The sequence below is a fragment of the Catharus ustulatus genome, chromosome 10 (assembly GCF_009819885.2).
Source record: "Catharus ustulatus isolate bCatUst1 chromosome 10, bCatUst1.pri.v2, whole genome shotgun sequence".
NCBI lineage: Eukaryota > Metazoa > Chordata > Aves > Passeriformes > Turdidae > Catharus > Catharus ustulatus.
In genome coordinates this window covers 13,540,374-13,567,032 of record NC_046230.1, presented here as the reverse complement: position 1 = coordinate 13,567,032, position 26,659 = coordinate 13,540,374, and the positions used below count along the sequence as shown (strand labels likewise).

At 38.8% G+C, this 26,659-nt stretch overlaps 1 protein-coding gene across 1 annotated transcript; it reads right to left on the bottom strand.

Annotated features, from left to right (window-relative positions):
• Positions 1–1,601: 1,601 nt before the first annotated feature.
• Positions 1,602–21,430, bottom strand: AGTR1 (angiotensin II receptor type 1). Its single transcript, XM_033068912.1, has 2 exons — positions 21,360–21,430; positions 1,602–3,129 (listed from the first exon to the last, which is right to left on the bottom strand). The coding sequence occupies exon 2, from the start codon at positions 3,074–3,076 to the stop codon at positions 1,997–1,999; it is 1,080 nt and encodes a 359-aa protein (XP_032924803.1). The 5' UTR covers positions 3,077–3,129; positions 21,360–21,430; the 3' UTR covers positions 1,602–1,996.
• Between the last annotated feature and the right edge of the window lie 5,229 nt (positions 21,431–26,659).

The window sequence follows — 26,659 nt, the reverse complement described above, 5'->3', positions numbered from 1 at the left end:
TGGTCCTGTTCTGGGTGCTATTGATAATGCATGGGATTATTGCCATATTCAATTTAAGCAAATGACTGTCTCACATGTAAAGATATAAGCTAAATAGAAAGTACTCAGTATAACAATTTAAATATGTCTTTAAATGGCACAGTTAAATGATGTCCAGGCTTCAAATGTTGAGATAGTAGCTCGCAATTAAATTAACTTAAAGATTGAATGAAGGAGCTTTTTTTTTAACATACAGGTTTAGAAGTTATGACTAGTCACAGTGCCTTGCAATACTTATGAGTAGACACATTGTCCTCATTTTTGCAGCTGGAAGAACAAAGGCAAAACTAAAAACAACTTTCCTTAGTATAAGTGAATGAAAAAGTAGGAAGATTTCTAGACCTGTTTATAGTCCCATTTTTTCCTTAACAAGTATTAAACTACAGAAATAACTGTTTTGTTATGTTTTGATTTTGATCATCAGAAGATATGGATAATCCAACCACTCACTACTTGAGACAAAGCCACATTAGACATAAGATTTCTAAGATTATAAATACCACAAATTCTTAAGGGGCATGTAGTTTTCTACATGATACATGTAAAGTTTAGGATTTTTTTATTAAGTTTTGTAATGTCAAAAAGTACTTAGGAACTCATTTATCTTTGAAGACAATAAATGGGTGTGAATCAAGCATAAATATTATCTGAAAGTCATTATTTGGGGTAAAAAGGACACATGAGGATATCATTGGTGGAAACTTCCTACAGTGCTTGTCACTGTTCCTCTTGATTTGTATTGAGTTTGACCCAGACTTTTATGCTAGTATAAATCTGAATTTGTTCCATATAAATAAAAAAATGTTCTACAGGGAGCAAATACCCTAGGTGTAATTTTATACAAATGGAGAGAAATTCTGTGAAAGCCAAGAGTAAAGATTGATCTTGGATGTTTTGTGATGAGACTAAAAGTATTATTAGTTAAATTGATATATAAGCATTTTTGCTTATCAGTATATGAGTTTACTAAATGTGCAGGGATTTGAATAACTAAGTGAATTTGATTAGTTGGTAACTTCTCTCACTGAGTGCCCCTGGTTATAACAGAAAAATGGTTTGAAGTTCTCTATCACCTCTTTTTTAGAACTTGTGTTTTCAAATACAGAATTTTACTTTTAGTCATACAGAGTATGGAGTCAAGTCCTTCTGTATGTAAAGTTCCTCAAAGTCAGATTGGAAGGCTGAATGAACCCCATTTCTGTGTGCACATGTATAGTTTTTTTTTAACTACTATAAAAATACCCACTGGGATATAAATGTACATTTCTGAAACAATGTTTGAAATGTATGAGTAGGAATATAAATCTAAAAATATATTTATTCTATATTTAATAAATAAGCCTGCATTTTATTGCATATATTATTATGAAAAAATTGCCATTAAAAAAAAATAGTAGCATAAATCAGAATAGGACAAATTTTAAGGACTTTAAATTTCCATTTGAGTTTAAACTGGGCCTCTATATATAGCATATATTTGAAAATATATTAAAAATATGATTATAGGACATTTATGTAATTAAAAAAAACAAACCAACAAAACAAGAAACAAAGCTCCACACCTTCAACAGAATAGCTCACGTATACGCAACTCAGGTTTTTTGTATTTCATGTTATTTATACAAGTTTTTCCTTTTGCAACACCTGTGAACTTAAGTTAGGAGTTTTCCCTCCCCTTCTTTTGTAGTTCCAAGCAAACGGTGGGATGCTGGCAGGAACTCTGACACACCTGTCCAACACTTACGCTGCTTTCAGTAAAGAAAAACAAAATGAGAACGAAGCAGTCCTCTTTACAATGCAAGATGAAAGGCCACTGCTGACTCTTTACAGTATGATTTCTCTGAGGTGATCCAGTGTTGCTGTAATGAGCAGTGATGTTCAGGACCGCAGATGAATCTTGTTTTTCTTGCTGCTTCACACACAAGGTTGTTCAAAAAAAAGAACTTTGCTAAGCGCCTCAATTGGTGTCGAAGGGCCCGGCAGTCTTTTTAGTGTGCAAGCGGATGTTTTCTGGTGGCCGATAGGAGAGGGAGCTCATTTTGGTTGTTAGGCTTGGATGTGTGCTGACGTTCGGTGGGATGTATTTTATCAGCTGAAGGAAGTATTTTTTAAAGTTTTTTCCAAAAAAAACATAAAAAAAAGGATTCAGACAATTGTTAAAGTAAGCGATACAAATGGTGAAGGGCATAGCTGTATCCACAATATCGGTGATTTTGCAATCTGTTATTACATGTAATTGAATCAACACGTCCAGAAAAGTGAACACTTGATGAGGAATCCAGGAAAAGAAAAAGAAAAATACAATTGCCACAATCATCTTAAAAATATCATCATTCCTAGTCTTATTTTTTTGAATTTGATATGCTTTCTTCAGAGTCTTCCAAATTAAGGTGTAGCTGGTTAAAATGATCAGAAAGGGAATTAAAAAGCCCAGCAAATTTTTGGATAACCCTAACCCGACGCGGAGCGTCGTGTTGTTGCTTTCGTAGCGAAACCCGCAGACTGTCATGTTCAGGTTCTCAGCAAAGAAGATGTTGCGGTGGATGATGACGGGCAGGCTGGCCACACCGGCCAGGAGCCAGATGGCGATGCAGGTGACTCGGGCTACAAACATGGTGCGGCGGATCCGCGACTGCACCGGGTGCACGATGGCCAGGTAGCGGTCGATGCTCAGGCACGTGAGCAGGAACACGCTGGCGTACAGGTTGAAACTGATCCCCGCCGAGGCCAACTTGCACAAACAGTTGCCAAAAGGCCACTGGTACTCCATGGCCGTGTAGGCTGCCCAGAGGGGCAGAGTTATCAAAAAACACAAGTCAGCCAGTGCCAGGTTGAGAAGAAAGATGCTGGCTACTGTTTTCAGTTTCATGTAGCAGTAAATGACAATAACGACCAGGCTGTTCCCAAATATGCCTATGATGAAGATGATGCTGTAAACGGTTGGAACCATAATGTAGATGTAGCTGTGCCTTCCTGAAACAGGACAGTCCACGTGGATTCTTTTAACAGTTTCTTCAGTAGAATAATTAGGAATCATCTTGAACTCTTCAGCTGTTAGCTAGTTTCAGGGAGAAAATATGAAGCTCACACCTAGGATGGGAAAAGAGGAAGAAAACCATATTTATGACAGGGATTTAATTTTTAACAATTCTCAACTAAATGTCAAGTTTTTTGACAAGTCTAACACAATGTGTCAATGTCTTTGAATTTTAAAATAAGCCATCTTCAAGTGTTTTATCAACCAATTCCTATTTTAATACAGACTTGGGTAGTAAGACAGAGGTAAGAATGTTAGGAGTTGGCTGTACATTTTAAGATTCTTTCTAACAAATTAAATCTAAAAACCTCTTTCAATTAACAAAGTTCCAATTTAAAATAATACTGGTTAGTGGACACACGTCAAAAATAAGAGACTGAAAATAGCAGATTACTATAAATTCAGCAGAATCTTTAGATTATTTTCTTTACATAATAGGGGACGTGTTTAATGAGTTAAGTTATTCAGATATTTCAGAAACGAAACTTAAGCACTCTGAATAGTAATTAAGTATGTAAGTACAAACTGCAATGAATTAAGAAAATAAGTGACTTTAGGTTAGGTACTGCCTTGTATCTGTAAAAATTATCACCAGAATTTTTTTTCTATACATTGAACTTAATTCTTTGTATAACTTTTTTACGTAACAGAAAGGTGAAAACACAGAACCTATTTTTGGTTCTGTTGTACCAAAAAAATACCTTAAATATTCAGAGGTTACTTAGCTCCCCATCTGGCTTGGAACTATGGTATTTAACCATAGTTAAAAGGGAAAAAGGACTTGTGAAAATCCAGATATGTCCTGATCTGTTGCACATTAATACCTGTACAAAGAGTTTAAGAAGGGTGCAAGGGGGAACATAATACTTTTTCAGTTGCTGAAAAAATTTATGTATTCAAGAGTTAAAGCTGTATTTCTGGATCATCATTTCTGGGCACCTGTTTGGTTTGCCAGGGCCTGTGTGTTCTGCAAGAATAATTTCCTTATAAATGACTGGTTACTTTAGAAAGCAGGTAATACAGTGTGACTCTGGTACTCGTTACCTTCCAGACTCTAAAATCAGACATTTTCCCTGAAAAATAATGGATGTTAAAAAAACTAAATAAAATGTTAATAGTTATTTTTTCAGATTGCTGTTTATTGCTGTTTGCAGGATTTTGACAGCTATAAACCAAATCAAATTTGTGCTGCTTAAAACAAAGATTAACTGGATTACTTTGCCATCTAAAACAAACCAAAGCAAACCCTAAACAGCAAAGAAACCCTTTGTAAATATAAGACCCACCCTAAGACCCTGGGCAGTACAGATGCATTCAGAAAGCAGACACCCATCACCACAGACACACCAGCTATGCTGTTACAGATGTGACTGCTCCTTATTTGAGTGGTTCAGCACTGATGTTCCTTTTAAGTGTGGAATGTCACTGAGTTTAGTGTTTGACTTGCTCTTGTTGGAAGACAAATCTTTTTACAAATGATTGTGCTTTTAATAAGGAAGCGAGGCACAGATTTGTTTCAGCAAAGCCTGTACAAGAAGTCTGAAGGAGCCAGGAACTGAACTCAGAATATGAGGAATATGAGTTGCAGGCAGCATCTTTTGAGCAAGGTCATCATTTGGTTCTTAGCATTTTGAAGATTTGTTATTTATCTTTAATCATGTTGTAGCATGTGTTTGCATTAATAACCTGATTCCTTCCTACAAAGCAAGGAGGCCAATGTCAAGATTTAGGTTTTTGATAACTATCAAGTTTAGAATATCTAGTAAAATGGAACTAATAGACACTTGGTCAAGATGTGCCATGCAACACTTCCCAGTCTCTTCATTTAGTGTATTAGTCTTGTTGCTTCAGTTGGTATAGATGTCTCAAAATGACATCAGCTATTTTTGCCATGTTTAAAGAATTTAAAAGTAAAGCAAACCAAGAAAGGTTCACCATTCTGATCACTTGTGGCACTCTAGTACATCCTGAGCAAAACCTGGGTTTCAAACTGTGCCAAATCTCAAATACAAGGTGTTTTGGCTCTGTGGAAGGTCAGCCTATCCCTGGGACAGGGAAACCACAATAAAAAGATTTCAAGATAAATCCTTTTATCTCATCCCTTGGTTGTGAAAGTAACTTTGACAGTAACTGATATGTTCTGTGACATCAAGGTCTGGCAACATTTGCTCTGTCCCAGTTACAGGCTGGTGCTGTGTGGTCACTTACAGTCTTTGCTCTCTTATACACCCACTAAAATTACAGCCCAGAACTTTGCAGTAAGAATCTGTAGTGAAGTTTCTTAGGAGATCAGCTGTGACTGGCAATAATGGGGATCAGGCTCAGTTAAGGCTGAGCAAGGCTTTTCTCAGTGACAAGATTAACCAGTCCCTGGTACAATTTGGCTCTGTGTATACCGAGTGACAGATTCAGTGTCCAAGGCAAATGCAGCTGAGGGTGAATATTCCCTTCTGGTGGGGTTGATTCTGTGCAATGGTAGATGCCAAGGCAATTTTCCCATGGTCTCCTCACCCATCCCTTCAGTGTACTGTGTTGTGTTGTTTTGCTTCCAATTTCCCTTTTCTACCCACATGGTGACCTGTACTGTTTCATGTCAGTAGTAGCTGTAGATGATGCTAATTAATAGCATATGTTCTTTCAAGAAAGAGTAACAGTGATTCTATGACATTTTTAGAAATGTGTTAAAATAAACAAAAAATAATTAGGAATAATTGTCTGGCATAATGAGGTATTGAATTCCCTGAGCATATTCTGGAGTGCTTGGGAAATAAAAAAGGCAGAACAATCCCCATGAAGAATCAGGAATTTTGTCAAGAAATAGTATTATACCTCAATCTACCTCTGTGAGTCTGCGTAATCCTTCTGGAGTTAAAAGGTTTTGGTAACACTGAAGTCAGTGGAATTGTGCAAATGATGTGTCTGGTATGCTATCAGTTTTAAATTATACTAAGGCATTGCAATCAATAAATAAAATAAACCCATCAATATTTTCAGTAAATGACAAGGAAGCAAAAATACGTAATGTGGTTGCTCTTGGGTAAACACATATGGATTGCCATCTGGGTATCTGAAAACAGTCTGAATGTTGCTGGGAGAATGAACCTCATAGGAGCTGTATGTATGAAGCACACTAGGGAAGGCACTGCTGATCCCAAATGGAATTTTAAAATTTCCTGGAAGTTCTAAGGTTTCAGAGCTGCCTCAGGTGGATCTGCTTTCTTGAGCACAACTCTAAATTCAGAGCATTAGGAAAAGCTTCAAAAGTAAAGAAGGTAATTTTTTGGGAAGGTATGGATCCACAGCTGTGCTGAGTAGTGAGGGGGGGGGGCCACTGCAGCAATGTGAATTCCTTACAGGCAATGATTTATTTTTCATAGCACCTTCAGTTTTTCCTGTTATTCTCACTTGCCACAGTTCACCTGCTTGTCCCAGCATCATGGCTGTATGCATTCATGCAAAACAGATACTTCTACATAGAAGGAACTGCAGATTCTTTTAAAATACTGCAGAAATAGATGTCTGATACAGCTTTACGCTGCCAGAATTCAACAAAGCAGGTTAAACCACTGGCCAGTTAAATGCATCTATTGAAGTTGTGCACATGGATAATTCCATGTAAACATCTCAAATGACCTGTGTTAATATAATGATAATTGGATCATTTTAAGGCTGATACACAAGGAGCTTTTTCGAGCAGGATTGAATTGTGACTGTGAATGGTGTGGTGGCATCAATCTCAAACAAATTATCTGGTGAGCAGCAAGCCCCAGTTCTGAGGTACTGTCCTGTTTGACCTTTTATCTTTTCTAATTACAATGATTACAATAAGTCACTGATAATGAAATGCTTCAGACTGCTCAACCATCTATTATTTACCACTCCATTCATTGCTTCTGTTTGGTGAACATGCATCCTTAATTAAACTGCCTGTGGAAACAAGGAATGCTGGGCTCATGCAAGGTAAACACCACTTTGCCTACTGAAAGATAAGAAAGCACTGCCTGTGGCTTTCTGCGAGAACTTCATCAGCTAAAAATAGGCAAGCAGATGTCACAAGTCAGATTTTGAACAAAAATGTACTTAATATTTGCTTTGACAAAGACTAAATAAACTCAGGCTGACCAATCCTGCCACAGTTTAGCCATCTTATCACTAGGTAACATGCACTTTCCTTCTTCTGACAGTGGGTGGGTTATTTGCTGTTCTTACAAATGAGAAGATAATTCCATGTTTAAAAGGACACTGCATGCTATTTTTATGTAAAATTTTTGCACAGGGAGAAAATAAAATGAAAAATGTTTAGAACAATGTGTTCAATATATTAGCTATATTTATTTCTTTCTGGTGGCATAAACTTTCCTTTATCTTAAGAGTTTAGTCCCCCCACTTTCCTAATTTATTTTAACTGCTGAGAAAGTAATGACACTTACACATGCTTTCTTGCAAAGGCTTTTAGGGTCTTTTTCTATCCAACAGAGTAACCCTTTTTATCCTCATGGCCTTAGTGAATAGAGCTGCTTCTATTTCACACACGCACTTCAGGCACCTTCTCTGCTTTCCTGGAGTTCCTGAGCAGTACCATTGTGAAGCCATAGATTCACCTTTCTCCTAGCTCTTACTTCTTCAGTTAGTTCTAACAGTCCATATTTCCCTCTGATGGCTTTTCTAAATATCTGTAATCCAGAGTTTATAGATGAATTATGAAGGGAAAGAGAAATACAAACAAGAGTATATAATTCAATCTGTGAGGCCATTACAGTGGGAGCTTGTCATCACTGCTGGTGCCTTCCACAGACATCAGCATCTGACTTTGTGGTAAATGCCAGCAAATCAAAATATTACTGAAAAGGAACTGTGATAGGTAGTGCAGCACCAGACACTGCCTGTACATCAGCTCAGGATCACCAAGAACACAAAGCAAACCTCAGCAGACCTGTGTTAGCAGCTGTCAAGCTGTTGCTCTGCAGTTTTGGCTCAGGAGGTGTCTGACATCAGAACAAACAGAACTTGCAGGACCTTGTACTGGCCTTTGCATTTTCTTTTAAAAACTGTGCAATTGAGACAACTGCCAGTCTGTTGAAATTGCTGTCAATTTTGTGATCTTTGCTTTATTTACTTAAAAGTATGTATCCTTTTAATGCTGTAACCTATATGTGGATTCTTTGTGCCTTTCCTTTGCAAGACCTCAAGCTGGTCTGCTTCACTTGTGCTGTCTCTATATAGCAGGAAAAGAAACTGCCTGTGATCCTTTCAGAATCTGCCTCTCTAGAAAATCAAAACCTCAGCTGGTTATAACTTTTTTTTGTGCTAACAGAACAGTTCCTGTTACCTTGCAAATATGAACTGTTTATGTACTCTGACCTTCTCTGTAAGAACTTCTCTGTATTTATTTCCTCTGCCACACTTCAAAAGAGTCTGTCCTTCTGTAGGATGGCTTTATAGCTTATTCTGAGAAGAATGAACATCTATCTTCTGTTTGTTCTCATGGACTACTCTCATTAATTTTCTCTTGACTTCCCTACTCAGTTTCAGTCATACAATTTATTTGAAAAAGGATAGATGATGGGGCTTTTTCCTCTGTGAAAAATCAATGCTTGGGGAATGTCTAAACAGTAGAATTGGGGGTGTGTATGATTTTGCATGATGATGGAGGAGGAAAATGCTGAAGAAAGTAACACAGTTAAGCATAATGGCATTTAAGTTGCTTTGAAGTTTAACTCATATAATATAGATTTTGACCACTAGAGGTCTGTATTTCCTATTTTAAAATAAGAGACTTGCTGTTTTATACTTAAGTGCCATCACTTTTAAAACATCCTCTTCGTTCCAGATTATTTAAGAGGATAACATATATAAAATATATATCATTGTATCTGTACATATTTAAATTTAATGTAGCAGAGGTAACTATTTTCACTTTATTTTAGCATCTACTAGCTTCTCTCTAATTTCATGTATTCTGGCACATTCCTGGCTCTGCTAAGCTTCGGTCTAGTTCTTGCAGTTTTAAGACTTAGAATAAGATTCTGATATTTTATTTTTTCTCTGTGATCCAAATTAAGAAGAATATTTTAAAGAAACTTCACTTTAGCAATGCATTAGGAAAAATAGTGACACCTATTCATTCCACTAAAATTGTTTTAGATCTAACTGGGCATGTTGTTCATCACAGAGCTCTTTTTCCAGGTATCAGCCAATTTTGAAGGAAGGTATTTTTACTGTTGAAAATGACACTTCAGAACTACCTTTTTTTTTTACGAGTCTTTTAGAAATTGAAGGTGACTCAGACCTACAGTCTTATCAAATGGTGTGTGTACATTTTATGAATTTTAAGCAATTTCATAATTTGAAAATAGAAGCATATTTAACACCACCAACAACCTCCACTTTTACTAATATACTTGGATTTATCATTACCTCTTTGGACATTGCATGATGCTGTTATTCTGTTTCAAATTATGTGTTTACCTAAATAGTTCCCTAATGCGGGTAAGGGCAAGCAACTTTTTATTCAAATGGAACAGAAAAGTTGTTAGTGTCACAATGAGATTTATTTTATTAAATATAGTAGATGAGCAAACTAGAACCAAAAATTGTACTGTCCTGTGCCAGATGAGTTGGACTAGTCAGTATCTTGTCCTGTATTTATGTCCAATGGGTTATACAGTGTCAGTGTATCTCTGTGCACTTAAGGGATGTTTGGGTACAAGCATACAATGTTTATATCTTCCAGCTGCTAAAAATAGGAGCATTTAGAGAGAAGTGATATATACAGATGGAAAACCAGCAAGCAGAGCAGTTGGCTAGATTTATAATACAAAATAAAGAAATCTAATCTATTATTTGCACACATACACTTTGTATTAGAAATCGATGTGGCAAAAATTGCCATAAGTGAAACTTTCTAAGTGCTAATATATGGAGCTGTGGAGTGATGAATAAAATCTTTCAAGTATATTTTTTGGACATTAAATAGTAATGTACTACAGTGTAAGAAGTGACCATTTTTCTGCTCTTTTTAGCAGTCTGAAGTGTAATGATGTCACAGTTGCAGTGAGAGCAGCTGCAGCAGCAGGGAAAGTTTGGACTGTTGTTTGAGTGTACTCTCACGTGACATACAGAATGTACAGAAACACAGGAAATGTCTCTTCCTACTACTTAGCTCTTTGGATAAAGCTAACTACACTAATTCCCAGCCCATGTATTTCCATTTTTTTCCCCCCAGAATCTGGGAAGCCCTGATGTACATACTTCCATAAAATTTTACTGGTAGAAGTTAATGCCAAGAAAGGATTGCTCAATTTTTCTAGAGTTTCTCAACCTCACCAGAACTTAGTGGTTTTGTGAATAGAAATGATTATGGGGATTTTTTTTGTACCAAATTTGTTCACTGACAGATCAACAAGACACTCATTAAAGCTAGACAAAAATCTTTCTGTTGAGAGTAAGTATGCCTGACCTAACCCTAAACCTAGGCAGAGGGGTAAAATCAGCCACAGCCTGTGGTGGGTCTCAAGAATAAAGGTGCAGAAGGAGCAGTTGTAGCAGTCCAGTGCTCTCCTTGGCATGACTTTTGCACCTGCAGTGTGCCTGGAGCTGTGGGTTTCTTTGTGGGTTTCTTTTAGTTTATAGGTCTCATTTTTTTTAGGATTCCCTAGATTTAAGTTTCAAAGTAAATATTATTTTTCTCTTATACGCACGTAATTTTGTTTTCTCTGGTGTTAAGGGTAAGGAAAACATTCTTTGACCCAACCCATGTAGATCTAGACTCCAAAACACTGAAAGATTATTCACTGTCAAAATGCAGCTTGTTCAATCTCTTGTGGAAGATCAGTGGGGTGATGGTTTTAGACAATGCTGCCTCTGGCTTGACAGTGTACGCTAGATATTTTAGACTTTTCTAGTTTTCTGGTCTCTGTTTTCACATTTATCCATCAGAGCAATATCTGTTTTCTTTCTTTGACCAAGGCTGCATTAATGTGTTGCAAACGCTCTGGTGTTTAATACGTCTTAGGTATTATATAACCTCAAGGGATATGAATATAAAGTTAACCCCAGAGCAGTAACTTAAAACTGGAAAGAGAATTATATAAACAAAATACATTTCTGGATTAATAGCTCTATTTCATTACTTCTGAAACTAAACATCACAATGCTAAACTTCAGAAAAGATGATGATTGAAATGGGAATCTCATGGAGTCCTGTCACCTTGGTTGGTCTATCAGGACAGAAATGAATAGCATCTTTTCCTTATCTAGGTTATTAAACCTATAGCCAAATTATTTTTAAATATGAAAATTAGTTGTTATAGCAGGAAGCAGTCACTGCTTGCTTTATAACACAAGGTAAAGAATTGTCTCTTTCTCAAGAAGAGGCTGAAGACACTTTGGCCTATCAAGTCTTTGAAATGAGTGCATTAACTACCATCATCAATCCAGCATGGGTTTCTGCACCTCTGCTCTGGCCATTAGCTTTACCTAAAAGGGAGATTGGTGCCCTTCTGGGAGATAGAAATAATCAATAATCAGCTGGCTAACCTAATGTCTGCTTCTCAGGTTCATGTTATCTCCTCATACTGCTAACAATGTCAGTTACTGCACGTTAGATGAAAGTAAATGAAAGACAAAAAAATAAAAGGATTTCAGACTAGGTAGGACTAGAGTTTCTAGGGCTTTTAGCACTGACATGAAAAGTTTTTTGAATAGCAGCACAATGTACTATTTTAGTGCGAATACACATTTTACTGCAGGCTTATAACTTCCAATTGATGCTGGGTAATGAAATATCTTTAGGGTATTTGGAAGTACCTGAAAGAATCAATAATTAACCAGAATTAAGGCATCAATCCCAGAACAAATAAAAATGAGATTAGTTTGAGCTGTGAAAGGTTACATGATGCATGGTTACTTTCTCTGAGTGACAGTAAATGAATGAATTAATGCATTTCCTTTATTGCAGTTGGAATTGCCTATATAAAATATAGTGTGTCCCTTAAGATTGTTTTTAATAAAAGACAGAAATCGAATTCAGGTTTGTTTAGTGCGAGTGAAGTAATTTGATGAATTTTAAGTTTCTCTTCTGATAGCTTAGTTCCATGGAATAAGAAGTTTTAAAGGTTTTTGTTTGTCTGTTTTGTTTGGGGTTTTTTAAATTTCACTGCATGGCACATCCTACACAAGTGTAGCTTCTAGATGCATAACCCCACACCTGAAATTTCTCCACTGCTCCAGTATGTAATGCACTATAAGATTCTATTATGTGTGTCTCTGATCTGAGAATAAGGGAATTTATGTGAATATTAAAAATGCTGTTGAGAGGCAATAAAGACCATACTGAAATAAAAAGCACCTTATCATGGCCAGTTCTGACAGCAGAGATCAGATACAGGAGGTATCTCACCTCCTTTCAGATCATGTATAAATCCCAGCTGCCTTACTGGCCATTCCATACACCCATGAATCTGTCCTAAGTTACATGGCCCTATTCCCTGGAGCCTGAGGGTTGCTTCTTCAATATGCAAAAAATAGCACTAACAACTCTTCTTCCTGCCCAGCTTGTAGGAGAAATGCTACTATATTACTGTGATTTCAAACAAGTAGAGCTTAATAAGGGGTTAAAATACATTTTATGTGCTATTTTGAGTATCACTGCTCTCTGATCACTCCTATTCTTGCTGGAAGGAATGCTAGCTGGAATGCATCTGACACTGAAAGAGTTTTTTAGTTTCATTGTCCATACCTTGGTCTTATTCAGCGGTTGCACTTGTCCAGCAGAAGGGGGCTATCACTTGCAGAGTGGCTTTTGGGGGGAAAAGGTTGCTTCCATAAACTGCTATAGCTGCAAGGCAGCTTACCAGCCTCTAGGAGATTTGTGTAAGCTTAAACTCTTGGTTATATTAGTGGTTGCTAATAATTTAGCAGAAAAAGGCATTTCATACATCTAAATTAGAAATTACAATTTCATAAAATGGTTACTGCATGAGTGACATGCCCACAGCAATATGCAATCACTGTCAGAACCTCTTCTATTGCTGGCAGAGATTACAACAGAAAATGGAATGGAAAGGCCAAAACTTCAACTATTTCCTCAAGAATCAAATTCCCTACTTCTGGGAGAAAAGGATTTTTCTCAGTCTTTGCTCTTTTTCTGTCTTATAGCTTTACTGTGAAAGACACAACTCCGTCAGTGGTGTTACTAGTATAAATGCACCAAAATTAATGTTTTAATTAGGTTTCTGTTGCTCCCTTTAGGCAAGGATGTTTCTAGGAAGGAGGGAAGGGGACTCAGCTAATAATTTTGTAGACAAAGATGGGAGGTGATAGCACTTTGTGGAATTTCTAGTTAGTCCAAATAGAGGCTTCCTTGTTTTGTCTAGTAGTTTATTTTATTCAGCTATCACAGTGTCATTTGCTCCTACCCCAGAGTCGTGTAACTCTTCTGTTAAGGCAGAAGACACAGAGGCAAAAATGAACATTATGCATACAGTTTACTTACATCCCTGAACAACTTTTCTTAGTTAAAGGTGAGATACTAATGTGATCAGAAACAAACTCTGAAAAAGAACTTTTACTTTTCTGGTACAAGGATCTGCCTTTCTGTACCTTCCCATAAAACAGTAAGAAAGGTGCCACCAGAGAGCTTATGTAGATTTGCTTCAAGTTGCAAAGCAAATCAGTAACATTTTGACATGCATGGCAATATTCTGATGTGTGTTGAAGTCTCACCTGCTATGTTAATCTTCCAAAGGAGTCCTTAATATCCTTAAAATCACCAGGCTGGGGCTATAATGCACCTATGAGCTTTACAGGCTCAATATGCAGTCCCTTCTGCAGGATAGGCTTTTTATTTTTACATCCCACTCCCCACCCTGCTTCCCCCCTAAATATAGAAGGCAAATGTAAATTAATTCATAACAAGCTTTAGAATGCATTGTGCAGAGCAATTACCTTCATCTGCAATGATGGCTAATCAGAAAGCAGGAGAGAAAAGAAACACTGAAAACTCTCTGCTTCTACTCCAGAAATGGAGAAACTTCCTTTATACAGAGGTGTTGCCCTTTCTAATCTAATGGAAATTAAATGAGTTGACAGAGAGTAGCTCATGTTGCATTCTGTTACCTAAAAAGACTTTCCTTCTCTAAAACTCTCTAATGAATCCCATTCCTGTTACCTTTCACCAATGTGGTTCAAGTTAGTAACAGAATCCTTTGCTTTGAGTAATGAAGACATGAGCTGAAACACAAACATGTGCAGATGCAGCACTTCTATGTGAACACAAACCAGTATCATTACAGTGTAAATGGTAACTAAACCAGCTAATGTAAAAGCTTTTTGCTACATTTCCAGTGTCATGGCTAGTGATTCCCACGTAACTTCCCACCAGTCAGTGCTACAGCTCTGAGGAGAGCAAACCTTGCATTCAACACTTTTTTTGACTTCATGCTGAAAAATAGTGTTTGTCTTACTGAAGAAGCAAAGGCAATGCATTGTGGATTTCTGGGCAAGGAAATGGATGCTAGATTTCAACACCTTAGTTCAGAGGAAGCTTTCTCTTGTAATTCAACAATCTGTAATAGGATTTGGTTCATTGTGTCTGACTGAGACACTTGATTACTTTTCTTATTATATAATTAATTTAGACATCCTTACAGTGGGAAAATATCACACAACGGCAATACCCCTCAGAAAAGACTTTTCTTCCCTAAATGAGAATGTTAGGAACAGCCTGGAGGGAAAAGTTAAAAGATTAAAAGCAAAAGATCAGCATGGAGGCTTCTTAATGAATCGCTCATTAGGGTCAGAAAAGGGAACCAAAGGCAGAAAGGAAAGAAAACAGTATGAGTAACTGGCAAAGTACAAGAGTTTATTCAGACAAAAAAAATCTTTTAAAATGGTAATGCAGCTAAGCCCAAGAGAAGTTAATATCATTGTAAGTGTTGGTAGGTATAACACTGAAAGCATAGAGCCCAATTGTGCTTTCAGATGCACAAAACTGCTGTTAAGGGCAGATCGTTATGAGGACTAGAAGAAAATTTGAGAATGTATGAGTCAATTGAACTAGTGAGTTTCTAAGGGGTTAATCAAAGAGAAGGAAAGGTCAAACATAGACACCTTAGTCCATGTCAGTGTGAAAGGTATTATCACCCATGGAAAAACAAGTTACTATGATCCTTAGTGCTTTGTCTGGAAGGCAGCACACTTAATAGAATGATCCCAAAATAGATGTTCTGCCAAATTTGTACAGCTTGTTTCCTGTTTTTTTTCCCCCAAAGTAAAATTTATTGCTCTATTTTGAAAATAAAATTAATTGGTGAACTCTCTTTGCTGTCCTAAGATGTTCCTTGTGGGTACTGAGGACCAGCCAGAGGTAGCAAAACAAAGGCAGCTGTTACAGCTGGAGTGAGCTAATCTATGGTATTGTGAATCAGTGCATCCTCAAGCAGGCGCAGTCTGGGTTCTCAAGCAAACAAAAGTGCATAGAAGCCCAGAAGGGGTAGTGCTGTGCCTTCCCAGAGATGCTAAATGAGCTTCACTTTAGTGCTAGGAAAATTACTGTGCAAATCCTTGGGTGTGTGGCTGTCCTTTACTGACATGGCTTTTATTTTTCAGTGGTATGTTTAAGAACATGGAATGGCATCATAAAATGTATTTGAAGGTAAAATAATTTTGAACCCTTTATCTTCAAAGTGCTAGTTAGGAAGCCCATATGAAAATATTTTTACCTGATTTGAGAAAAACTGTAGTTGTCTAATCATGGCAAGCTGCTAATAACAAAACTGAGAGGAAAACACCAAAGACAGCACAACTAGAGTCCCAGTTTGGAGACATGTGCTGATTCCCCATGCATTCCATTTCTGACTGTTGTATATCAAGAGCCTGAGGACTGAGAAAAGAAACCCTGAGCTGCTTTAGTGGTAGTGGACTAAATCCCCTTGGTGTGGGGAGAAAGTAAAATTGTATAAACTTTGAGGCTTGGGCAACAAGAGTGAGTGGAGAAAGGGGAAAAGATAAAAACCAGTAGCAGTTTATACAGAAAAAGATGAAAAGGCAACACACATCCTATAAATGTAGTCTGGAAAGGGCATGAATGGTTTCTTCATAAACAAGCTCAGGCTGCATCTTTGTACATTTTGTGCTGCCTGCTTTGAGGAAAGGCTCTGGCCAGGCTGTGCTGATGCTAAAGCAGTTACTTGCAGGCCAGCTGCCAATAGAACATTTTTTAGAGAAGTCAGCTCGTGCATTTTTCTCCTTGTGTAAGCCCCCCATCATGAAAGCACAGCTGTTCAGTGGTTTTCTGGAATGTTTTACTTATTTGCATGTGTCCCTCTGAGCTAGAAATGCTGAGGCACAGCACTCTCCTTCAGTGTCTCCTCTCTGTTTTCACAAAACAGAGTGGATTCAGGAATCCACTGAATTTTAATTTCTATTTCTGTCCCTAAACTTAATCTACTGATTATTAGATTCCACTAAACAAGGATCTACCCCTAACTCACAAAGTTGAATAACCTAGAAGAAAGGAATAGGTGAATTAGCTGAAATTAGGAGTTTAGTCAAATCATTCTTTGTTCTGGTTGTAACCCTAATTATAGCTTTCACCTCAAGCAGTGAAATACTGTCTAAATATTGACATTGCCCAAATTCAGTACTAGTTTCTTTAGATATTGCCAGTTATCTTTTGCTGTAGCCTGCTTTTTGTCTTGTCTTCAATCATGCCACTCACTGCTGCATTGCCAACCTGATCTCACTTTCCTGCTGTGAGGCTGTCTTTGGTTATTACCCATTCTCTGTGCCTACAAGAGAAATGCTACTCAGCTACAATCAAAGGAGATAAACACCACAAATAGTAACCAAGCATCCTAGTTGGCCTTGTTATACCTTGAATACCAGGACAGTTTTGCTATCAAACAAAATACAAATGGAATGACAATTGTAAAAGACACCTGGCCAAAGGCCAAAATCTGCAGTTCTTTCACATGATGGTGCAGCAGAGAATACTAACAGCATGTCATTTGGAACATGATATTTTCCTATCCTTTGTTGCGATTCACTTGAAAGCTCTGAGTAATTTTAGTATAATCCATCATTTATCTGAAGATAAGACCAAAAATTTAGACCAGGAATTCTATTTCATGTATGCTTTGTCTCAAACAATCACAGCTGTTAGGACTTACAGTCAAGATAACCTCTCTTCATTTTTTTGTTACAGCTGAGGTAAAAAAATGTCAAGTATGAGTAACATAACTCCCTTTGTTTGTCAAATTTGTTAAATTCTCCAAAATGTTCCGAAGTGACAAAGATTCTTCTAGGGTACATCTGGCAATTTTAGGTTTTTTTTTTGTTTTCTTTTGTTTGGGAAAGGCATTTTAGAAAATGGTACAGAACATGGAATGAGTGCTCTGAGTAGAATGACTGTCTATTGGTGAAAGTGATCTTAGGAGACAAATTTGTTGATGGAAAGGGAATGGAAAGAAATACTGTCATTAGCAAAAGATTACTGGCTTGCTCTTCACTGCAAGGGTGTTTGAGATCAGAGGGAAGAGACGAAATGATACTGTGATTAGTAACTTTCTTACAGGGACAATTGCACTGAAATAGTTCTGCTGGAGCCTTTCTGCTCTTCAGGCTGCAGTGTTTCAGCTTCATGAATGAGATCTGTGCATCTTGAAACTCAAAGTGTACATTAGGGCAGCACCTACTCAATCTCTCCAGTGCATTTGAGCTCACCTCGGGCTTACATGCAAATTTTTAACTTTTATGCAAAGTTAATTCCATGTAAGTAGGTGAGGTTCAATGCTCAGCAATAGCAACTGCTTTATTCCTGTTGGTGTTGTGGAAACTAACCCTACAGTAGTGGAAATAATGATGTAATTTTTCCCTCCATTTCTGTCTCTCTTCAAAGGTACTCCACATTTTAAATTCTGTTTTTGGAATTCCATGAGATTTTTAGAAAATAGTTTTTTCTATCATTCTGCCATTTTACCTTCTCGAATCTGATCTTAAAATGTAGAGTCTGACTTCTTAAAAACACCACAGTCACCCTTAGGACTAACTGTCCAAGAATGTGAACTGCCATCCAAGAATACTGAAAAATTCCCAATTAATTTTTGAGAGGAACACATTGTAAAACACAACATCCATGTCACTGCATTTCTGATGGAATTGTTGTACAGCTGGGAGCAGGAGGAACAAATAGCAGCAGTAAACAAGATAAGACTTGAAAACTGAGCCAAGATTACCCAGAGGCTAGAGATTTAGCTAAACAGGCAATAGAGCCTACAAGACAAGCAGGCTGCTGTGGGCCTGCAGTGGGCAGGCTGTACCTTCCCCCAGTCCTCCCAGCTGTCAGCTCCCAATCTCACCATGCTTGCAGCTCTGCAAAGATTCTAACTTTATGCTTCTCCTTCTGGAGAGAGATGATGGCTGCAGTGCTGCCAGCATTCCTTTCAGAAATAGGTGAGGGAACACTTTGCTTTGCTGTGCACCCCCCCTTCCTGACTTGGCCATTTGTCCTCTTTTTGTCATGTATCCAATATAAAGCCCAAGCAGATTTACACCAATGAATCTTGATAACTCATCTCCCCAGCTCAGCTTTAGATACAACATATCCAAATTCAATTTTAGTTGATCTTTCCTTTCATTGGGTAGTCTCCTAGAAGAGAACCATTAAATTCAGTTTAAAAAGCGCACAAGATTAACCATGTAATGTAAGTCAGAGGTAGTATTTGATTAAAGTAGTGCATAAATATCCATGTTCTGTATCCACATCAAGATGAATGTGACTTTTTAGGAAGTCACCAAGGTAGAATAAGATACTTGAGGTGCAGAGAACATGCCAACCACTCAAACAATTGCACGCTTAGAGTGTGATTAAGATCCCTAAAATCTGGGCAGCAATAGCCACAGGTGAGCTTATGAATACTACAGGAGATACTAGTAACTTCTGGAACACAAGAAGTTCCAGAGAAAAGAGAGGTAGTGAACAAATAGGAGCAATTTGTGACTGCGTAAAGTGATTTAAACTAATACTGTGCCTTTGCTTAAACAAGGTTTTAACTAGGACAGTGTAATGAGAGTTTGTAATTTACATTACTTTAAATTACCATGTTAACTACTGTGCTCAACAACAGGCAGTGCCAGGGAAAATAAGTACCTAAATATGCTCCTTTAACAAACATGGAGGATAAAATTACTGCAGAGGAGGAAACTTAGGAGTAGAAAAATGCAGTTGGTGCCCATAATCCAAAACAGAGTTTTAAAAAAATGGGCATTACCTCTGACACTTATTTCCATGTCAGTCCATACATGTCTAGAAAGTGTAAATAAATCACCACATTTACATTCTGCATTGGCTTCTGTTTCTATAGCATGACAAAGAGGGAAATTAATTTTTTTTTTCAATATTTAATACCATTAAAGATAATATTATTCAGGAAACACAAATACTATCAAGAGGACTGTAAAAAGCAGGTTGTGGAGTTGTGATATTTGAAAGTTAAAGGCAGGACTCTCCTCAATTCTGTAGCCGTGTGGCTACTGAACTTCAGGGTGGTATTTGCTGCCTTTTAAACCAGTAACTCCTAGCTGCAGTTTGTACATGCTGTCCAGCCCAAGAAGACACTGTTTCAAATCAGGAAGGCAGGACACCTTACACCATAGAAAATGAGCACACTTCTGCTCTCTTCCAGTGCAAAAATTCTCTCTGTTTCCATCTATTACTATGGAAAAAATAAGGGGAGAATGAAACTAACTATATTGAAATTTAATGATAAATGTGAATTTCTTTTTAATTGTACAGGGCCACTTTGCTTTCTCAGTTCAACAGCATAAACTAGGCAGCACGCAATAATCACAACTGACTTTTCTCTGCTGTGTAATTCAAGTTGTAGAGAGGAAAATTGTGCAGAAATACCATCTTCCTGCTAGAAAGGCATACATTTTAAACTCTTAACACATGAGCAGAAGCTGGATTTGTAGGCACTTAATAATTTTGAAAGATCCTTTAATTTAAAAGATTATGGTGGCAACAAGCAAAATGGACTGCCACAGTCAGGAGTATGAAACATTTGTCTGACACTAAAACAGACCTAAAAAAGCCTTTCTACATCATCATGGTAATTACCTGCTTCAGGCCATACTTAAACCTCCTATTCAGAGAAAAATCTAATCATGTTAGTGCTGCGGGTTCATGCAAGTGACGAGAGAAGAGGCTTCCCTATACAAAAAAAATCCCTCTTTATACCTTCATCCTGTGATTTTAATGAGTCAGTTTACCACCTTGTCCCATGCTATGCAGCACAGCACAATCCAAATGAGTGCTGCTACTTTTGGAAGTGATGGAAATTTACAGTGAACTGTAGCACTCTCTGAGCAGAATCCTGCTGTCCCTTATTGCCTTAGATCTCATTATTCTGGGGGTTTTGCAGAAATATAGAAATAGGTGTAACTGAATACTGCAATTTTGCTGCTCGTACACATCATGACCTGACTTAGTTACTGAGACACCAGTTGACTTAGATGAATATAGAGCTTGTACTTGTAAGTAACTGGTGACATTAAGTGTTTTGATGCATGGAGACAGGAAGAACAGTAAATATATTACAGGACTTCAACTGAACTTGTTGAAGAGCTCTAGTCCACTGTGAATCCAAGAGAAGTTTAGAAACTGGCCAGGGAAAAAAAAACAGCAGAGAGCCATTTTAACTTTACTAACTAGAATTTATCTCTGGTTGTAGATCACTCCAAGTCTTGCTCTGCAAAAAAGGGATAGATCTGGTTAGGGAGAGTGTATGCTACAAAACTGATTAAACCAACACTCGCTGCTAAGTGGTGGAAGTTGCATTGCCTGCCAGACTGAGAGACTGAACTGTTTGCACAGCTCCCAGAGCATCACTTCTGGTGTTTCATTAATTTCTATCATGAGCTTAGCGATAAACTTTAACAGCAGAGGTGCCAGGGCTGCGCCTTGCAGGACCTTGGTGCGGTGGAGTCGCTGCTCCGAGCGCTCGTCTCCTGCCCAAGGGCGCCCTGGCTTTGTGTCCAAACTGCGGGCAGGACGGAGCTCACACGCGGCAGGGCCGGGGATCTGCGGGGCGCTCAGTCCTCTCCGATAATGATGTGGAGCGGGCCTCGCAGGGCAAGCCAGAGCACGGGGAGTGAGGGGCTGCGCTCGGTCCGGGAGCGAGCCTTCCGTGCCGGCTCCGCCTGAGCCAAGCACTAACTCAGCTAGAGGAGGCTGCGCCGCGCTCGCAAACGCTCCGCTCGTCCCTGGCCGGGACGCGCTTACCTGGGTCCGGGCGGGGGTGGCTGAGCCCCGGCTGGGCTGGGCTGAACTGAGCCGGGCTGGGCTGATCTGGGCTGAGCTCCGGGCGCGATCCGTGCCGGCCGCGCCGCTCCTCCCGCTCGGTGCCGGCCCCTCCGTTTATAGCGAGGGGCGTTGCGGCACAGCCCAGCTCGCCCGCTGCCTCTCCCCACCCATCTCCCGGCACCGACCCCGCTGCCCCGGCTCCCTCCCACTGCCCTCCTTCCCCTCCTTCCCCGCCCGTCCGCACCCGCGGAGCCGGCCGGCAGTGCCGGGGTACCCGCGGGGCGCCGGGCGGGACGGGGATGCTGGGCACCGGGCACTGGGGATGTCGGGCACTGGGGATGTCGGGCACTGGGGATACTGGGCACTAGGGATACTGGGCACTGGGGGAGCCGGGCACTGGGGGTGCCGGGCACTGGGGATACCGGGCACTGGGGGAGCCGCGCTGGCAGAGGCAGCGCCGGGGAGTTGGGGTCTCTGCGGGAAGTGCGGCCGCCAGCGCAGCGCAGGCTGCGGGGATGGGGAGAGGGATGCACATGAGGGACCCCTTGCTTGCCTTTGCCTCCAGCTTTCAAGGGAAGGGATCGCGAGTGATGAACAAACATTTCCAGTTTCCCTAAGACTCCCCCGGGCCGCCAGTGAGCACAACTAAAGTGTTCTGATCATCACTAATGAAGTTAAATGTATAATTGCCATAATAAATCTGGCAAACTTGATCCTGTGGGAGTGGAGCAGAGCAGAAACAGTGGAAACCTCCTTGGAATACATTTTCTAGGAAGACTTTTCATGTCACCAATCACTGTCATTTAAAGAAAAGATTTTGCATACGAGGGATTTTACTTGTGCCCCTCTTGATCTGCTAAAGAGTTCACGAAACAACTTTGCAGGCAGAATTTGTGACACTGTCATGCTTATGAAGAACAGGATTTCAGAAGTCATGTTTCATTTTAGGGCCATCACACCATAGCTATGGACAGAGCTAAAACTTCCAATGGGAGCTGCATAGCTGTGGATTGCCTCCCAATCTTTTTATACATCTAGTGTGTTTTTGAAGGCCCTCTCAAGAAAGACATGATCTAGGATGGCAACATCCTTCAAAGGTTGGCAGCGTAACTTTAATGTGGCTAGGAATATTTACAGTCTATTTAGTCATGGTGGTAGGAGAGGCAAATCAAGAGGAAATATTTGGATTCTGTGGTGATAACAACTAGTTTTTCATGCACATGTGCAATCAGTAAGGTCTTGTCTGGCTGTAATTTGTTTTTGAAAATCTGTTAGCTAAATCAGAGGTTCAGATAGAAATGCAGAACTGCAACACATTGCATAAATTCAATTGTTCCAGGCTGTGTCTGATGGGCCATGAGTGTGTTATATGGAAGCTCTAACTCACCTGTGACGTAATCTTTTGCCCTGATCTTATTTATGTTGTGACATCAGAACAGCAGCCAGGACTGAAGCAGTGTATATTGGCAGCATGCTGCCCTCCTGCCACTTGGGGAGTTTGTAATTGGCTTCCTCTCTAAAGAGTTCGTGCTGAGCAATCTTCTAGTGATGAGCCATGTGCATGTTCACAGGTTTATCATGACAGGGACTAGAAATCACTTGCTATAAGTGCTGTTCAGGCCTGAACAACTCCTAAAGCTGGCTGCAGCGGTGGGCTGTGTTACCCCCATTTATGTTGCTGGTTTTCTTACATGGAGCTCTGGACATATTGGACATACGTTTTTCTATCCAAACCATTCTTTGTACACGTGTCAGTGATTCCCAGACTCTACTAACAACCTATTTGGCAGCAATTGCCCCTTTTTGCCTCTGTGTGTTCTGTGGTAGAACCTGCAGGGAGGAGCTGGTGGGCAGATCTCCATAAGGTGACATTTGCAGGGCTTTCAGTTCTCACAGAGCTGAAAGCAAATCCCAGGGCCAGCATCAAACACTGGCTGCTTACAATGCCTCTGTATGTGTGAACCACTGCCTAGGACCAGTTGTGCTCTTTATTGCATTCCATCATCTCTTCTCTTCAGGAAGGGATGAACAAAGTAGATGATAACTGTATTTTAAACCAGAACAAAATTTAAAAAAAAACCCAAAACCAAAAAGCAAACCACAACAGCTTCTTTTTCAATTGGATTTTTTCTTAAAAGATGCATATAAAATTGGATTTTGGTCTGCATCTCTCTGCTGAGTTCAGTTCATCTCTGGGCTATGTAAGAGAGAGATGCAATTTAATGTAATTTTGGGAAAATCTCTTCACTCCCAGCAGTTTTGTGTCTGGAACCCCAATGACAAAATTGTAACATGATGAGCACTGCAACATGCACTTGCTATAGAAATGTGATTTACAGAAACATCCAGTGAATAATAGACTTGATGACTAGAATTCTGTTTTCACTGAGCTGCTGTAAATAAAGAGGCTTCTTCCCACCAGAACTGATTGAGGTGTCTGTAATGTGGAAAGACTTTCAGGGAGCAGGTTTCATTCTATTGTTTGTGTTAAGAGCAAAGAGCTGTCATTAAGGTGACTGGACTGGGCAATTTGATTGCTATGAAATGAAATAAATAGCTCTTCTAATAGCAATATTTATTAAAATTGCTAGTGGTCTAGTGAGAATAAATAGTTTAAAACAAATTCTTTATTGGGAACTCTAAGTTATATTTAAAACCCTTTATTTTCTTAGTAATACGTTTGGAATGATTCACATCTGAACACTTTGGCTGTAGTGTTTTTTACATTTTCAAGATATTTTATTTCTTTTTGCTGGAACAAGAAGTACAAAGTTATTCTCTTTGTTGAAAGCTGATGCTTCTTACATAGATTCCTGTACTTCTGCATGTCAAGAGCCAGGCTTGAGGAAAGTAGCATAGGTTGTGAGATTTGTGGCATTTTGGTTCTCTTCATTGTATTCTTTTGTGTTCATTTCTGATGCATTTTGTCACTCTTGATTCTTTCAGGAAATAGGCTGGACTGTTGCAGATAGAATATATCTGTGCATTTGCTTAGAAGCAAATGAGTAATTCAGATGTAGAATTACTGGAAACCAGGATATGTCTTGGTAAAAATCTGATGTGAGTACAGCCGATGATTTTCTTGAAGATAAGACAACTTACAACAGTTGTTTTTAAAGAACACTGCTTGTTCAAAATACTCTCCAGCTGCTATAAGGAGTATTTTAGTTCTATCCTGTTTATATATCCTAAACGTTTTCTGAGAAAAGGGACCTAGAATTGACCCCAGGCCAATGCATCTTAGAATTTTTTATCCACTTTTGTCTATGATGAACTGTGTTTTCAGTGTGTTCCTTTCTATCAGGTCTACTGAAAATGAAAGTTACTGGGAAATATTAAGGAAAGTAAATTTTGATAAAAGATACATTGCCTCTCTCTGGATCCCAAACCTTTTCAGCTGCAGGAGGGTTAGCTTCTGCTGTAGGAACAGGAATGTGTATTACTGATGTCATGTGAGACCAGAGCATTCTGCTTGGGCCAGCAAAGTAATCTGTGTTTGTGTGTGTGAGAGGAGAAGAGCAGGAGAGGGTGAAATGTTGTTTGGGAAAGTGAGAGAGGTCATTTGCAGATTTCTGAGCAGCAGTGGTGCTAATATCCACAAGGTCTGCCTCTCCAGAGTGATGGAAATTTACATTATTTTTTTTTCTGATGAGGTCTGCAAACAATTAAGGTATTTAATCTCTTTCCAGGAAACTATATGCTTTAACTTCCAGTCTTCCTCAGCTGGTATGCTTTAATTGCATCCCTTATAATCATCAACAAAAGAGGAGGCTGGAAAATATGGAGATTCTAAGGAAGCCAGGGTTTCAAATCTCAGCATTTCCCTAACACTTTAACGTTTAACTGGTTTAATTTTGATAGATAAATAGTACATTTTCTGTTTGGCTTCTACTGTGCAAGAAGCTGAACTGAATGAGAAATGTGATATCATTTTCTGAAGTTTATAAAGTAGGGCAATTATGAATTTATTTTTATATGTAGACTTGGTTGTGCTTGATCATTAACAACATGTCACTTAACAACAAGTGGGTTGAGTGAGTTTTTTAAGTGAAAGAAGATAAAGGTAGTTCTTGATAAAGAACCTTTTACTCTGCTCATGATGCCTTCCACCTGACTGGAGCAGGGAGAGCCAAGATTACCTCCAAGAAATGTCAGGCTGGAGTAAAAATGCACCACTGGTAAGCAGGCAGATATTTGAGGCTCTTTATTCATCAAACGTGCTGTGGTTTTAAAAATCAACCCTTTCCCCTCAGACTCAAATGCTTTACTTTTTAATAGTTTTGTTTTATCCCAGACATAGATACCACTTAATTTGGGTTTGCCATTTAAATCTGCCCTGTGAATCTTCACCCCTGCTGCATGATCATGGTCACATTCCTTCTGGGAAATAGCAACAAAATGTTATATTTAAAATGTGTTTTCTGAAATTATGCATGCCGTTAAATATAATATTACACATATTGTGCCACTCAAAAGCTTATTTTTATGAAATTCAGCACAGGACAGTGAACACTGAACATGGTCATGATCCAAAGTCTGAGTTTGGCTCCCATTTCAGCCCTGACAGTCCTGTCTGTTTGCAATTCAGCTCTGATCTCCACACGATGCCAAACGAACATCATCATTTACGTTTCGGGTTTTATGGAAACTGAATTTCATAACAAATTATTCCTGTGAAAGGAATCATGTTTAAATTCCTTAGAGCTGGAAGCAATGATGATGACAGTGGAGTACATTTGGACAGGCTGTGTGAATTGCTCCCAATATGAGATTCTGTAAGTGCTGTTATTGTGGCCCCTCATTTACCCTTCCTTTGAGTAAATCCAGCTCAGTTGAAGCAAAACTACGTTCAGAGTAGAACTGAGTTAAAATTTGAAAGGAACATATTAAATATTGAAATAGAGAAATCTAAGGTATAAAATTTGTGGCTGTTTTTTATGTGGTTCTTTAATTGCGCAGCAGAAAAGGATGGTTTAGGCGCTTCCTCTTGACATGTTAATGATACAAGGCTCTTGTAGGTCAAAATAACTATCTCACTGAAATTTTAACTGATCATAAAATTATCAGATTCTGGGAAAGGCTGCAGTTATGGTAAAGCAAGATGTTTGCATTAGTCACCTCTGAAAATGGGTGTGGACTAATGCGTAATTAGTAATTTTTGAAATGCCTTTTCTCAAAACAACAACTAGACTTCCCATTGTGGTAAACTTAAATACAGTATGTATTCATAAACCCACATTTTTGCTTTGAAACAAGAAGAGAAACAGAAATTAGTGTTT

What these genes read in the sequence shown, in the direction of transcription:
- AGTR1 (XM_033068912.1), bottom strand. Translation starts at nt 3,076, where the DNA reads ATGATTCCTAATTATTCTACTGAAGAAACTGTTAAAAGAATCCACGTG.